Here is a 15,635-nt window from a genome sequence, read left to right as displayed (position 1 = left end):
TTCGGTTTGTGTGATTTGTTTTCCTCATTTGCTTTCTCTTTCAGTGAACAGTGCATAGAAGCATATGAGCTGCTGTTGGCACTGGCAGAAAGTGAGCAGAGTCTCATTCTTGGGCAGTTCAGAGCTGCAGGAGTTGGTTCTGTTGGTAAGATTTCAATGAGTCACTTTATTTATTGTATTTTTTTCTACGTTCATTAGCATTAGAGTTAGTTATAACAGCATGTCAACTCATGACCTGCCACTTAAAAAGGCTCTTTGCTCTTTTCTTGTTTTTGACTAAGTAAATAATTTTACACACTCAAAGAAGAATGGAAAATTGAGAGCGTGGAATGAAATCATAAAATTCAGCAGCAATTTAAATTAACCTGTGTGTGCTATTACAAGGAGATGCCTATTCTGGTAGAGCTGAGGCAGCTACAGTCATGCAACTGTACAGAGTGGAATAATTGATACTCCCGAGCATGTGTGGCTTAGGATCATACTACTATGGAAACTGCAAATACAGGTTTTGTTTCAACCAGCAACATTGACACCCCCTCCCCAAAGCTGAGTCTAGTCTGTTTAAAATTGGGGTAAAGACAATACAAAAGTAACATTTAGCGGTAAGGAGAAGCAAAAAAAATCTCTGGTTTTTCACTCTACATTTCAGCTTTGCTCTGAAATTGTTCACTTTTATACCTTATTGTACTGTGTTGTCTGGGATACTAGTCTATATGTTCTGGGTTTTACTTATTTTGTGGATAGTTAATTTTGAGGCTAGAGATTTGTTTTTTTGTTTGTTTGTTTTAGAATATACTATTCTCTAATTAATAGAGTGAACCACTTTCATGGGTACTGTTCAGAAGTGTTTCAAACTTGACGTTACTGATGTCTCTCTTTTACTGACAGAAAGAAGCATTCACACAGCAAATTTGAATCTGCATTTTACAGTCTCATTCCTCTTACTGTTAGGAGAAGGTAGTCATAGTAATCTTCAAGTAGGAAGAGGGGAAGCCCTCGGAGAGAGAATAGCTTTGCATGCTCGGCTGAGGCATAGTAACTGCACAGTTGAGGCAGTAATTTACAGCTCTAGCTTCTCAGGAATCACTGAAATGTAAACTAAAAGCTTTTAGGAGCGAAGTGACCATCTGGCTTTACAGCCACAAGACTGATGGGTACAGACTGTAGTTTCAGAAGGCTGTATGCACTCATCCCACAGTCGCTGTACTGTTAACCATTCAGCTTTTTCTGTGTCTCCTCTAGTGCTACAAGCAGGCCTTTGTGTAGTTGACTTTGCCTGTACAATACATGTCATGCAAAAAACAGCAGAGTGGATGTCTGACTTTTTCACCCACCTTTCTTCCAGAGTCTGGTTATTCCTCTTCACAATGTGGTTTTCCTGCAGGAAGTGACCAGGGGCCACATAGGTGACAGAAATCCTAGAAAGGAGAAATATTTTAGTTTTCAGTAGGGCATCATCTTACATGCATTTTATGAAAGAGAAGGTGTTTTTTATATAGGTGATTTTATATATGTGTCTGTTGACAACTATTAATTATTGCATTATCAGTTACATCCCTGTGATAGGAATAGTGTCAATTTCATGCTACATAACACAGTTTTGAAGAAGGTTGTGTATGGTTTGTGTACCTTTATTAACTGTGAAATCTGATTTAAAAACATTTTGATGAAATAGCAGATTCTTTGTCTGAAGAGCAGACAAGTTTAATACCAACATCCATAAGTAGAAACTCATGGGAGGTGCTTCTGCATCACTTAGAGCTGTGCACGTCCAGCTGCTCCTAACAAAGCATTACAGTTATTTCTACTGCATGCACTTGACTTAGCAAGTGTGAAGTATGGGTAATTAGTCTTTGACTCAAATAAGGATGAAATGAAAGTCTGACATAGAGCAAGCTGTTGTTTGTTTATATTCTATGACATCTTTGCATTGCATTTGTTAAAGTTTGAATATATTGCATGTTTGTTCAGACTTTCAGTTTAGCCACAAGGTTGTGTTTCTTTACAGATTTGACTCCAGCTGCAGTTAGGACTACAAGGGTAGTGACTGTGGTGATTTCTGTCCTACCACTGCTGAAGGGATGGCTTAGCAGCTGCGTGGTCACTAGAAATTACAGCAAATCAATAAACAACAATGCTGGTGTTCTTTTGTTTTGGTATGCGTGTTTGTAAACTCTGAAAGGCTGCTTGTAAACAGTAAAGCAATCATTCCAGGTGGAAAAGGCTTGAGATAAAAGCATTTTGAGAAAAGGCACTGGAAATGGCTATGCTGTGAAACAGCAGTGAACTGCTTGGACTAAGAGTTGTAATTAGCCTGGTGGTTTTCCATTGTGTTATTAATTTGAGACTCCCAACTTAATCCTAATGTGCAAGGCATGTCCTTACAAACTGATGAGCTCACTAAGGTAAAACATCACTTAAGACAAGTACCTGGAGTTTACGGAGAGGAAGGAGGTCCATTCAGGCCAGAAACCCAGTTACCAGTGATGATCACACAGAAGTGAAATTGCTTTTACATCACAGATTTGTAATTTATTAGCATTATTTTGGTATAGGCTGAGAATGCATGGAAACATCTCTACTCTTGCTGTAATTTTTATCACCTTCCTCAAAGCTCTGAAACTGTTTGTTTGTTTGAAAACTAGGGGACCAGACAGGTGATGAAAACATCACCCAGATGCTTAAGAGAGCTCATGACTGCAGGAAAACAGCTGAGAATGCAGCAAAAGCCTTGCTGATGAAACTAGATGGGAGCTGCGGGGGAGCCTATGCAATCACTGGCTGTAGCGTGCAGCCCTGGGAAAGCCTCTCATCCAACAGCCACACAAGGTAACTGCAACTCATCTGCTCTCCTAATCTCCAAGCATTTGATTTCAGGCCAAAAGTTATGTTTTATTATATTTGTTCAGCTACTTTCTTCACCTCAGTTTACTGAGTTCGTTGCTTTGGTTTTTCTAAGTTGTCATGGCTCAGTGGTCTAATTGTCTTTAGACTTTGAGCAACTGCAGCCAGAAGGTTTTGTTGCAAATGGGTGATTTGTAACTTTGATCTTCCTTATAAAGGGCAAAACCATTACATTTGTTTTACTTCAGTGACTTCCTTGCTGTTTTATTGAAACTTGGATTGTGTAATTCTTGTTCATATCTATTGTATAGAGATAGCATGTCTGTACAGAGAAACAGAGATCAGAAGTATGCTTCCACTGGGTTTCTTGCATGCTCAGGAGTCGTTTCTTAAACATAGCAAATCCAGCCGATTCATTTTAAAACACCTCCTCTCACTTCTCATTTCCCTTTGACCCCTAAAAACTCATACTTCCAATGCTGTTCCTCTGCATGTTAAATAGCAAATGAGCACTGTGAGCAACAGAGCAGATTCTTCCAGAAAAGGGCTGGATATTGCAGTTTTTCTGAAGACCTGTAAAACAATGAAACTTAAATGAGCTATTATTGCAGCAATGTTCTAGTTCAAATACATCTGCTAGCAGATTCATTTTGAGTCATTGCCTGCCTGCAGTGTAATTGTACTATGTGCAATGAATATGTGTGCATGTGTATGGATACAAAACTGGCAAGCATCCTGGGTAAATATAGATGAACATTTGTCTTTTTAAAAGTTATTTTGGTTCCTCAGATCCACTCTAAAAATTTATTTTAATTCAATTTCAGAGCCAGTTCTTTATTCAAATGCTGTCATTTTTTGTCACTCTTAGAAATTTTAGTACTATATCATTTCCTTTTCTTGCTGATATCACCTCCAAAGGATCTTATTTCCTGCCATGTGACTAGCATGGAATAGTAAAAAATCAGCACAAAGATCCAAATCTGAGATAAACTTTAATACTTTATTTCAAGAAGTCTTATGATGCTCTATCAGTCCAAGAAAGCTGTATCTTTTTTTCAGAAATTAATATTGGCAGCATCTGTGCTTGTAACACATTGATCACTCTTCGTGCAAAAAGTATTGATCCACTTTAGAAAAAGGTTACAAAAAGCTGTTTCAAGTATTTGACTTGCCTTACTCTACGTGCACTTATGCCCTATCTACAGCTACATTTGAGCGTGTTGCAAGTGGCCACATGTGCAATATCTCTACCCAAGCTGAGCCTCTTTACCACTCTAATGTTTAAAAGGGTCATTTTCACTGGTTGATAACTACCTCAGTGTTTTTCTTCCTTGTGAGATGTCTAGTACGTAGTTGAGGCATAGGTGTTTGTTTTTTGTTTTTCTTTTTCGTGTTTGTTTTTTTTTTGGTTGGGTAGGTGTTTTTTTTTGTTTGTTAGTTTGTTTGTTTTTGTTTTTTTATTTAAACAATTTGTAGTTCCCAGTATAGAAAGGGGGAACTGTCAAGGGGGTATAGGGGTGCTGTTTTTCTATTTGTTCTCTCAGCTTTTTGCTGGTGGCATTTTGTAGGTATATAGCCTTTTCAGTCTTTGCTTTGTTGAACATCACTTTTATTTTGTTTGGGGGGGGGGGGGGGGGGGGGGGGATGATTGAAATGTATTGGGGGGGGGGGGAGGATGATTGAAATGTGTATGTGTTTGGGAATGAAAATCATCCCTCATGCTCTTTGTTTACAGTGAACTTCTGGAGGTCAGCTGGCACTATGTGTATGTGTGCATATAATGTTTTGGTTCAATCAATGAAGTTTCAGCAGAGTGTGCTTAAAATGGCATAAGATTTCAAATTTCATCAGTATAAACTGTGGAATAAAATGTAAAAGTGCAAATGTAAATGTGTTTTCTTGCAAGAGGGGTATCTTCTAGCTTGAGTCATTATCATTGTAGGATAAATTTTTCTGGTTTGAAGCAAGATACTGTACTGAATAAGGTAACAATTATTGTCTGCTTTGATATGTGTGGAACCTGGGAAAAGAAAGCTTCTTTCATTCAACCAAGGGGCACAGAGCAAGTCAGGAATTTTTCATATGGACATCTTGATCTGATCACTAGTTAGATATTTCTGCCCCTCCCCTTCCCTCTGCTCCCAGATTGATTTTTCTTTGTCTAAACAAAAAGTTTAGTGAAAACATTTCTGAAACTCTAGCTCCTGCATGAAATACAATTCATCATCTGTCCTTCTGTTGTGTTCAAATGATACGAAAGAGGTGTTTTCAGTTTTCTCACTGTCGTGGTTCCGCTCGAGTGGGCAGCCGAGCTCCACCACAGCCGCTCTCTCACTCCCCCTCCTCAAAGAGGAATGGGGAGAAAATATGTGAAAAGGGCTTAAGGATTGAGATAAGGACGAGAAAATCACGCAATAATTATTGTAACGGGCAAAACAGACTCGGCATAAGGAGATAGTAAGATTTATTGCCTACAACTAACAAGCGAGAGAAGTGAGAAAACAAAGGAAAAAAAAACCAAAAGCACCATCCCCCCCCCCATCCACCCTTTTCCACCTCCTCCCCCCGAGCGGCGCAGGGGAACGGGGAATGGGGGTTATGGTCAGTCTACAGCACTTCTTCTCTGCCGCTCCTTCTCGGTCACTCTCGTCCCCTGTGCTGTGGGGTCCCACCCACGGGATGCAGTCCTTGATGAACTGATCCGGCGTGGGCTTCCCACAGGCAGCAGCTCTTCCAGAACTGCTCCAGATATGGGTCCGTACCACGGGGTCCATCCCTCAGGAGAAAACTGCTCCAACCTGGCTCCCCTACGGGCAGCAGCTCCTGCCAGGTCACCTGCTCCTGCGTGGTCTCCTCTCCACGGGCTACAGGTCCGGCCCGGAATCTGCTCCGGCAGGGGTCTTCCACAGGCGGCAGCCTCCGTCGGTGCAGGGCCACCTGCTCCACCGTGGTCTCCTCCACGGGCTGCAGCGTGGAACCCTGCTCCACCGTGGTACTCCATGGGCTGCAGGGGGACATCCTGCTTCACCATGGTCCTCACCACAGGCCGCAGGGGACTTCTGCTCCGGCGCCTGGAGCACCTCTCCCCCTCCTTCTACACTGACCTTGGTGCAAGGCTGTTCTCCCACTCCCTTGACTCTCCCGGCTGCTGTGTGGCGCAGCGTTTTTTTCCCTGTCTTAAATATGCTCTCACGGAGGCGCAAACAACATCGCTTATTGGCTCGGATCTGGAAAACAATGGGGCCCTTCCCAAACATGGGGCAGCTTCTAGATCTTTCTCACAGAAACCACCCCTATGGCTCCCTGCTACCAAAACCTTGCCACGTAAACCCACTACACTCACTCCTGTGGATCTTGTCTCAGAAGAGAAGCATTCCCTCTTCAGCTTACAGATACCTGACACCTTTGTGGCAACCCATAGATGGAAAATCTGTCTTGTTTCAAAGGGCACATGCTTTCTGTATTTATGTCAGTGAATGTGCTATCTCAGTTTTAAAGAATTTAAGATTTTCTCTTTAAATCTTCTCTCCCTGTCATTCTGGATCCTTTTTTCTCTTCTCTCTAGGACCTTTCTTGTGTTTTTTTTGGTGTTACCCTGCCTATATTGCCAGCTCTCTCAATCCATACATATGTGCTTCCTTGTCGCTTGGCTCCCTGCTGCTCTAGACAGACATCCCATCGCCACAGACTTTCAGCCCTCTGTGATTCTTCTGTACTGATGGTTTCCATTTCCATTTCCTTTTCTTTTCCACTGCAATAACAATCAAGGCAAAGATAGGAGGACACACTCTGGATTTCTAACTGTTCCTGCAGGCTTAACATTTTTTATTTGTCTTAAAGAACTTGTCAGTCTATAAAACTGGGGAGTAGAACAAGCCCACATTACTAGTAAGTGCTGTGTGAACCAACATTTGGGGACCACTGCACTTAAATGAAAACACTTTTACATCATGTGGTGCAAATGCACTCTGAATCTGCAAGACTGATCTTTTGCTGTAACTGTTGTAGTGTTGCAGGCTTTTAGTCGCAGACATGCATTGCTACCTTTTCCCTTTGTAACCAAGTGAGTAGAGGGGGACGAGGTGATGAAAACCCTCCTTCACTGAGAACTGTGACAAGTGAATAATTCTCCCTGCTGTTTGAAATCCCGTAGAATAGGCATTTATAATGGAAGTGTTGACCCATCTTTAGCTTTGGCATTTCGAATGTGATTCTGAATGTCAAATCGCTGAACACATTACTGAGAAAAAATGCTTGGTGAGCCACCAGTGACAAGTGTTTAAAGACTGTAAAAGGGAGCAACTGAAATGAAATGAAAGGGCATTGCAGAGGTTGTTACTGGTGAAGTGAATAAAAATAATAGCAAGCATCTCAATTCATTTGACTGGCAGCAGCACAACAATGTTGCCAATTAATTTTTGAAAATAGAAATAGGTCTGTGGTGTAGTTTGAAGTCATAATTACTTTAATGGACAGAAAGTAACTGTGGAACATGCATTGCCAACAAGGCTTGACTGATTGCACCTTAAAAAAAAAAAAAAAGAGCGAAACAAAAGAGAAAAATAGCAATTGTAATACCAAATGAAAATGATGGGGTTTATTCCATGCATTGCTAGTGACCCTGACCTTACATCTGGATTCACAGCAGGCAAAATCTTCCCTCTTACATGCAAAGGGAATCCTTGTCAGTATGATGTAGTGTCACAGAATACCTGAACACAGCCAAATACTTGGTGTCACAGAATGCCTGGACACTCTACCCCTCATCAGAATCACCTGGGATTTCAGATAAGAAATCTTTAAAATTTCAGATAATTATCTTGTCTAAAATGTGGAAATAAGTTATTTAGAAATATTCTAACAGTTATCTTAATGTTATCTATGTAACATCTATCTGTCTATCTAAATCAGTCCTTCAAAAGGAGTGAGGGCAGATGCACCAAAGGTTCAGATTTTAGCCTTACGTACTGTTGTTTGTATTTTGACTGGTTGTAGTATTTTTCAGTTTTTCTGAAAGTTATTGTTCTTCAGCATTGTGCTGTTTCAGACCTCAAGCCACAAGATTCACACAGAAGATGGCTGGGTTATGCATGCTTTGTACCCATCAAATTTATTCTTTGAAGTGTAAGGTTGTGTGTAGACATCCAAGCAAGTATTGTGGATTCAATACTGACAGCATTATTTTAGTTCTGTCAGCTTTGTATTATCTACACTATTGTTGAATTGCAAATTTATTTATTAACTTGATTATTAATATATTAACTACACGTTTTATGGACAAAATTCTGTAGTATAAAAAAGTTATTCGCTCAGTGACACTTTGGGGAGAAGACTTGTTCATTACCATGTACTGCATTTCTATACAGACACACGCACATAAGCCAGCAAATAAAACTGCACGTCGTACCACACCAGCATGCATTCTGCTGGTCTGATTTCCTTTGTCCCGACTGCCATTAGAAGGGAACGCAGGATCTGAAATTCAGGATCGTGTGCTCACCAGCTGTGGACCCTTCAAAAGACCAGCAATGGGCTAGCATTCCGTCTGTGGAGAGACGTATGGTAGGGCTTTTAGGGGAACACACCCAGGCAGAGCTGTGCTGTGGGAGTTCAGAAGCACTGCAGTGCTGTTGCAGTTGCTCATGACGTAGTCCTGATTTCACAACTGTTCAAAGTGGGCTTTGCACCCTGCCTCTCTGCTTCCCATTCTGCTTCCTTGCCTCTGCGCGGGGGCTTGCTGCTAAATGCAAGGGTAGAAGGAAGGTTCTTGTCCCTCATTGTGCTGGCTGAGAAAGCTTCCCCATTAAACTCCCTTCACCTTATTTTTTTGTTTTTATTAAAAAAAAAGAAAAAAGAAAAAAAGAAAAAGAAAAAAAAAAAAGAAGAAGAAGAAGAAGAAGACCTTGCTAGCAATTCACCGGAGGAGCCAGCTCAGCTGCAGACAGGCAGGCAGGCAGGCAGCCAGGACTGAAGTAAAAGCAGCCTGAGTATCCCTGGCAGCAACCCAGACTGTCTTCCTTAGTTTGGACTGCACTCCCCTAAGATATACTTGCACAGCCGTAGGTCTTTAAGGGCCAAAATCTGTGACTGTCCAGTATGATTTTCAACTTAACACAACAATAGATTTATCAACATTTTTGCTTGTGTTTCATTCCCAGCAGGAGAGGTAGATTTTCTTTACAAGTGAAAAAAAAAACTAAGAGGAGCTCTTTGTGTCCGAAGATTTGAAGCCTGTGTAGACTTTCAAAGCTGTCCTTTCTCCAGCAACAGCTGTTTTACATTTAATCCAGAAAAGCTGTGCAATTTTTGTCTTTGGGTGCGGAGGAAACTTGCAACATGACTTCAGTATAGAATAAATGTTTCTCACATTGTCTACCCCCATGATTTTTACATCAGTGTCTACTTATGAGAGGTGCCAGTGGATTTAGCAAAGCAAGGCTTATGAAGTGTTTCAAGATTCTCTAATAAAGAGCACATACGAAAAAAAAATGTTTCAAACTGAGTTTCTATGCAGCCAAGGTACTGGGTGTTTTGTGTTTCATGGTAGATGGAAATCAATGAAAACAAAAGCAAAGACCAGTTTACCCGCATTGTGGTAAATGTGGCACCTGTAAGGAAAAATAAATAAATAAATAAAAAGGAATAATGGGAAATTGTTAGAGGACTGTAGGAAAGGAGTGCAATGCAATATTTCATGACGGGAAAAGATTTTGAGAAATCTTTGTAGACCTGCCAACTCTCCATCTCCTCCAAGATTGTGCTTGGAATGTGTGGAAAGATTAGCAATTATTTCAGGCACTTAAAAATCAGTGCAGCTTTAGCTGAAGTAGAACTGAAAGAAACGAAAAAAAATCAAGCCTATCTTGATAGGCTTTCCATTTTTCACATGCATAAGATATTTTAGGACATCATCCTGACTCTCACAGCACGTAGCGGGTGGGGCTTCTTTTCTTCCTACAAAAATGTTGAACAGCAGTGCAATTTGATACAGAAAGTGATTTATTCCCCTGCTGATAACTGAGATCATCGAGCATTCCAGACAAACACAGTTAATGGATGACTTATCCCTCACCCGGCAGCTGATTACAGGACCTCAGGAGACAGCAGGCAGCTTTGAGTGAGGTTATAGAAACAACACAGCATTTTATTTTCCTTTTAGTGTTATTGCAACTGTATTGGGCCCTGGAATGCTACAGCTGTATCAGTCTTGGCTCCCTACAGCATTGGCAAGCTTGTCGGTGGGGAGGCAGCACTGAGACACCTTTGCTCTTACCAAGACCTTAGTTATCCCTTTCTGTAATCTCTTCATAAATATTTGTGGGGCAGTCGTTTGTTTGAAACCATGCCCATAGAAAAATTCTGGCAAGTCTGGTGATGATTTTTTACTTAAAATACTGCTGAATTATGACTTTAAGCCTCTCTGAACCTAAAAAAATGTCAGTATACTGTGGAATCTACCTTAACATGGATAGAAAGATGCTAGCACCTGGTGGATTTTTTCTTAGATTGATTCCTATAACTGTCTGTTAAGAAATACGTGACTTGGTAACTGGTATTGCCATCAGCAGATAAAAATGAGGAGAGGGCTGATTCTTTTTTCTCATCAGATGCTTCTTCCCAAAAAAGATGAATACTCAGTGGCTGAGCAGCAGAGAGAAACTTGCTCTGCTAGGGTATTGCAGAGAAATCTTAAAACACTCATTTCAGAAGACACCGTTCTCTAAAAAGTAATTCAGTTACATCTCAGTAGATATCTGGCTTTTCAGAGAAGTTGTCACATGATCTGATTCTTTCATGCAGCTTAGAGAATTAATTTATTTTCTGAATTTAGCACACCCCTCTGCATCTTCTGAATATTGCATCATCCAGTCCGCAGTACGTGTCCTTTCTGTGAACTTCTAAGTAAGACTCACATGTTCATGTTGGGAGAGTGATATAAAAATACAAATTTTGTTCCTAATTTTTAATACTGTTTTTTCTCTTTCTAGTACTACAAGCTCAACTGCAAGCAGTTGTGATACAGAGTTTACAAAGGAGGATGAGCAGCGGTTGAAGGATTACATCCAACAGTTGAAAAATGACAGGGCAGCAGTGAAACTAACAATGCTGGAGCTGGAGAGTATCCACATTGATCCCCTTAGTTATGACGTTAAACCTCGTGGAGACAGCCAGAGGCTAGACCTGGAAAATGCAGTCTTGATGCAGGAACTTATGGCAATGAAGGTAATTTAATTATGTGCAACAGGCTAACTGCATTGCTGACAATGCCCCTGTGCTACAAAACGAGCTAAGAGGAGGGAGGCACTTACAGGGATTGCTGGGTAACAAGGGGTTACTTTGTTGAAGCGAACAATCAGGGCTGAAAATCCAGGAGTCAGACAGTGACAGAAGGCAGTGCATTAGCAATGACGAGATATGGGTGTTTTGAATTAGGCGAAGACTTCATCCGTGGCTCTAAAGTTGGAATGTTCTCCTTGACAAACCAGATGCTCTCTCTAAGAGATACGGCAGTTGAATCGCTTGAGGGTGACCAAAAGCATGATGCAGCACTTCCCAAGAGACTGTTCATTACTTCACTTACTTGCGTGCAAATGTGCATCTTAAATATTTGTGAACTGAAGCAAAACAAATTCCCTCCTTTTAATATTGCTGTGGGAGGAAGAATGGTCTGTCAGAAGCTATCATCCATAGTGCTTTACGCAGTCACAGCTCCAGAGCTGTTCTAGACAGCATGTTGCAATTAGTAGCTCAGGTTGTATTGTAGCTGGAGCAAAGAGCGGAAGTTGTAATGACTAACAGGAACAGAGGTTTTAGGAGAAAACTCCAGTCCGTTGAGCCTGCTTTGCATGCCCAGTTGTAAAGGTGGGATCTAGACAAACTGGTCTTTACTCACCAGGTACAAAACTTATAGCACTTTAAACCTGATTTCTGTATTGACTTTGTAAATTGAGAGGTGAACTAAAACATAGCATCATATTAAAGGGAATGTAACCATGTGTCTGCATTTGGAAGTTGTCTGGTTTTGGTTCAGTTCAGGTAAGTCTAATTTCTGCTTGTTGGCAAGTCATATTTTAGTCAACTACTGGCAGGTGTGTCAGTTAGAGCGTCATCTGGGGCAGCAAATCCTGATAGCTTTATAAGTTTGTAAAGCAATGGATTTTTGTTTAGGTCTCTTAGTGCTGGCTTACTGGTGGCATAGTAATGACAATTATATTCTTAGTGGCACTGCCCTTCCATCTGCTGACAATATAGCATTGCAGTAGTACATGTGGTATTTGTAGTCAAGAAAAATAGAAACTACCTGATACTAGTCAGAAATTTTAAAAATCAACAGTGTGAATATATTATGGCCAACAGGAATATATTCCCCATAATGAAAGTTATGTGAGTTGTACTAAAAGACATTTGTAGGTCATTAGACATTATTGTACATTTCAGGCATCACACTTCCTTCTCTTCTTTTGCCTCCAGATCTTCACTGAAACTTCTTGTACACTATTGTTACCTCTGTTTTTAAACCAGTTAGTAAGGGCAAACTGCAGAGCTATCCCTTGTGATTACTGCCCGTGCATTCCCCTAACGTGACGAGAACACCCACAGTTCCATAGTAATTCTGGCACAGTTCTGAGTGCTGGTAATCCTTTAATTCTCTAAACAATCATCTAACTTGCTTTTGACATAAGGTGTCCACCCATAACTTTTGGCTGCACATAGCACACTGGGTTTTCAATGCAGGAATTGTTTCCAGAAGAAGTCATCTTTCTTCTTGATTGTTTCAGTGCAGTGCATACTGGAATAGATGCACATCTTACACATGTGGCTAGCTTCACCTTCAGTCCTTTCAGGCACAGAGAAAATGACAGTAGTGTTCATTGGTTATTGTTTGCTGTACTTTGCTGGAATTCACAACTGCAGAAAAATTCTAGATTTCTGAAAGGGAAATGGTGAAAACTCAATCTCATCAAAACTTGAAAAGGAATTGTTAGTAAGTGCTCTGCTTCTACAGAAATTGAAAGCTCCCGCCTTTCTTCAGCATGTAAAGCATTACAAAAAGCATGGATGGAGTCAGAGCTACATTTTGCATGCTTTGGTCCCAAGAGGATGTGCGAATTTATTACCGTCCGTGGTTGTTGCTTAGGTCTGCGTTACACCTTGCTCATCTCTGTGCCAAGCTAAATGTATGGGCAGGACTCACAAACAGGCTTTGTGACTTTCAGAGTGTAGTATTTTATCTATTATTTGGAGCATGTAGTTTATACAGAATAGTATACGTCTGCTTTCTTCTTTAAGTTGAAGCAGATGTACCCATCTGTGCTTCATCATGAGCATCTCTTTATCTGTTTCCTCTCTCCCACATTCTTAGCAAAGATGATACAGCTTGATTGAGCTGCTCAAGGATTTGCTGTGTTGTTGAGTCTTATGACCTGCTGCTTGGTTCTTGAAACTTGCATTTGCTTAGCATCTCTGCTGCACCTTCTGTCAACTTTCATTTACAACTCACAGTAAAACTGATCACTGCATCAGTTATATTGCTTCTTGCATCTATGCTAATGAAATTCTGATAATACTTTTACACCATTTGTTCTTTATTACCGATGAAGCAGATCCACAAAAGGATGGGTTGGAGCTGGTGTTTGGAAGCCTCATATTTTGTTCTGTTCTTCTGTTGCCTTGTTTATTTTTTTTAACTGATCCAGAGTCTAAGACCTAGTGGTCCACTAGTGCTTCTGTGAAATCCACATCTTTGCTTCAAGCAATAATTAGCCATGTTTCCAAATATATTCCTGTATGTGGTTTGTCGTCATTCTGTGGGTCTTGTATTGAGGTCAGTTGTTTTTATGCCCCATTTAGCAAAAAGATTACTTCTGATGAGTGTAAATAATTCTTGGTCTGTAGTCTTTCTGCATTTCAAAGTACATATAACCTATTTAAGAAGACTCCACTTTCTACACAGATAATTTTCCTCTTTTGTGTACAAGAGGTGATAATATTGCTTTGAGATTAGTCTACTCTTTGCTGAAAATGTTAAAAATACTTTTGTCCACCTTTGTTACAACATTTAGCACTCTTAGACACGTTTATAGTAAAGTACACTTAACCAGAACACCACTTTTATCAAATCCAATACTTGTTTTTCTTCTGAAAGATTTCACCTTGTGTACAGTGATCCACTTGGCATCCCTGTTCATGAATTCCAGAACTTTTTGCCACATAAGGATCCTCACAGTTTTATTCTTTTGATGTGACTACATCCAACACAAATTTTAATTTGGAGGATGATGTGGTGTTGCTGATTATATTGAGTTGGGATATTTCATTCTCATTCTAGTTTTCACCCCAATTCAAAACTGGAATATGGCTACAAATAAAAAATATACATAATTCAGTGGATTAGTTCTGAAGTGAGTGATTTGTCACTTGAAGCTCATGAAGTTGTGTGGGTTATCCAAGTTGTCTTCAATCATCTGGAAGAGCAACAGCTGTCCACCTCCTCCTTCAGTGTTTCATTTTGTACGGGCCACTTTTGCGTCAGGTCCATGCTATGAAGAAGCTGCTACATTAAATTACACAATAATTCACTAGCATCCTGTAATTAAAAACAAAACAAAACAAAGCAGGGTAGTAGATATGCAAAGGCTATACTGTCATTGAAATGAAACTTGGACGTTATCTTAGAAAATATATTTTCATAGAACAATTATTGTGTATGTAAAGGCTAATTATCTCTTTATTTAAACTAGAGTTACTTAATTTTTTCCGCGTGGAATCTTACAAGTTGTCACCCTGTCTCACAGATTTTAAGTGTCAATACCGGAATCTTCAGGTGTAGTTTTAGTTTTAAATTTCAACCTTACCATTGCATCCAATTCTGTTCCTTTCAATTATTCCACTTTACCCTTTCTTTCTCTTTGCATCTCTTCTTCAAGGTCCCATTTCCTTGAGAGGAGAAAACTAATGGATAGGGGGGGCATTTGGGGAGTTCGTATTTCTCTTGTGACAGGATACAAATTTGTGAACTCCCAGTGACTGTGTGATGATCTAAGCGTACTGTCTTCATAAAAGAAGTAATTAACCCACCATTGATCCTCAGATTTGTTCTTAGCTAAGTACAAACAAACATCCAGTTTTTAAGTAAAAGCTCAAGTGATGAATAAAATAAGTTCCATAGATCCATTGTTCCAGAGGTTAAATTTTCCTTCTTCTTTTAGAACACTGATGTCCCTTTTTTCTAGGCTAAATCTGCCTAGCTTCATCTTCTAGTCTTGGAAGATTGTGTCATGTCCCTCCCATGTAGATTGACTGTACCCCTCTGTCAAGAATATTTTCTGTTCACATAAGTGCCAAAATACTCTGCTTAAATTACTTCTCAGCATTCACTGAACAGGCTAAGTAGATTAATGGCTTTGGAAATAGAGGATTAAGAAGCTAAATGCATATGCTTTAAGTATACCAGACAATCCAGTTAAGTTCCTATAACTAAGTTGCCTCATCATTATTTACATTTTTACTGTTCACAAGGGAAATTAATGTTAATTTTGCCTAACATTTAAATTTCTGTAAACCACATAGAATGAAACAGATTGTGTTTCTAACTTTCAATCCACAAACAAGTAGATGAAAAACTGAATGATTTTAAAGCTCATAAAACCTTTCTAAGCCTGAGGGTTTTTAGGATGTCAATCTTATTTTTGCATGGATGGTATTTCTGAACAAGGCAGTGATTACCTTGGCTACAGTATGCTCTCTGTAACTGTACTATACATGTATGCACTGTCTACATTTAAACCAGA

The 15,635-nt window shown here is 39.9% G+C and overlaps 1 protein-coding gene across 4 annotated transcripts in view; it reads left to right on the top strand.

The window, feature by feature from the left end:
* The window catches only part of MCC (MCC regulator of WNT signaling pathway), a 202,014-nt gene that overhangs the window by 170,072 nt on the left and 16,307 nt on the right, over nt 1–15,635 (top strand). For all 4 annotated transcript variants that reach the window (XM_082784232.1, XM_082784233.1, XM_082784235.1 and 1 more), the window contains 3 exons: nt 45–145; nt 2,646–2,829; nt 10,833–11,067. In XM_082784232.1, the coding sequence (XP_082640358.1) occupies nt 45–145; nt 2,646–2,829; nt 10,833–11,067 (520 nt within the window). The remainder of the gene's footprint in view (nt 1–44; nt 146–2,645; nt 2,830–10,832; nt 11,068–15,635) is intronic.

This window comes from Aythya marila (genome assembly GCF_965140915.1).
Source record: "Aythya marila genome assembly, chromosome: Z".
Lineage (NCBI taxonomy): Eukaryota > Metazoa > Chordata > Aves > Anseriformes > Anatidae > Aythya > Aythya marila.
Note: the sequence above shows the minus strand (reverse complement) of the source record. Positions and strands in the feature narration are given on the sequence as shown.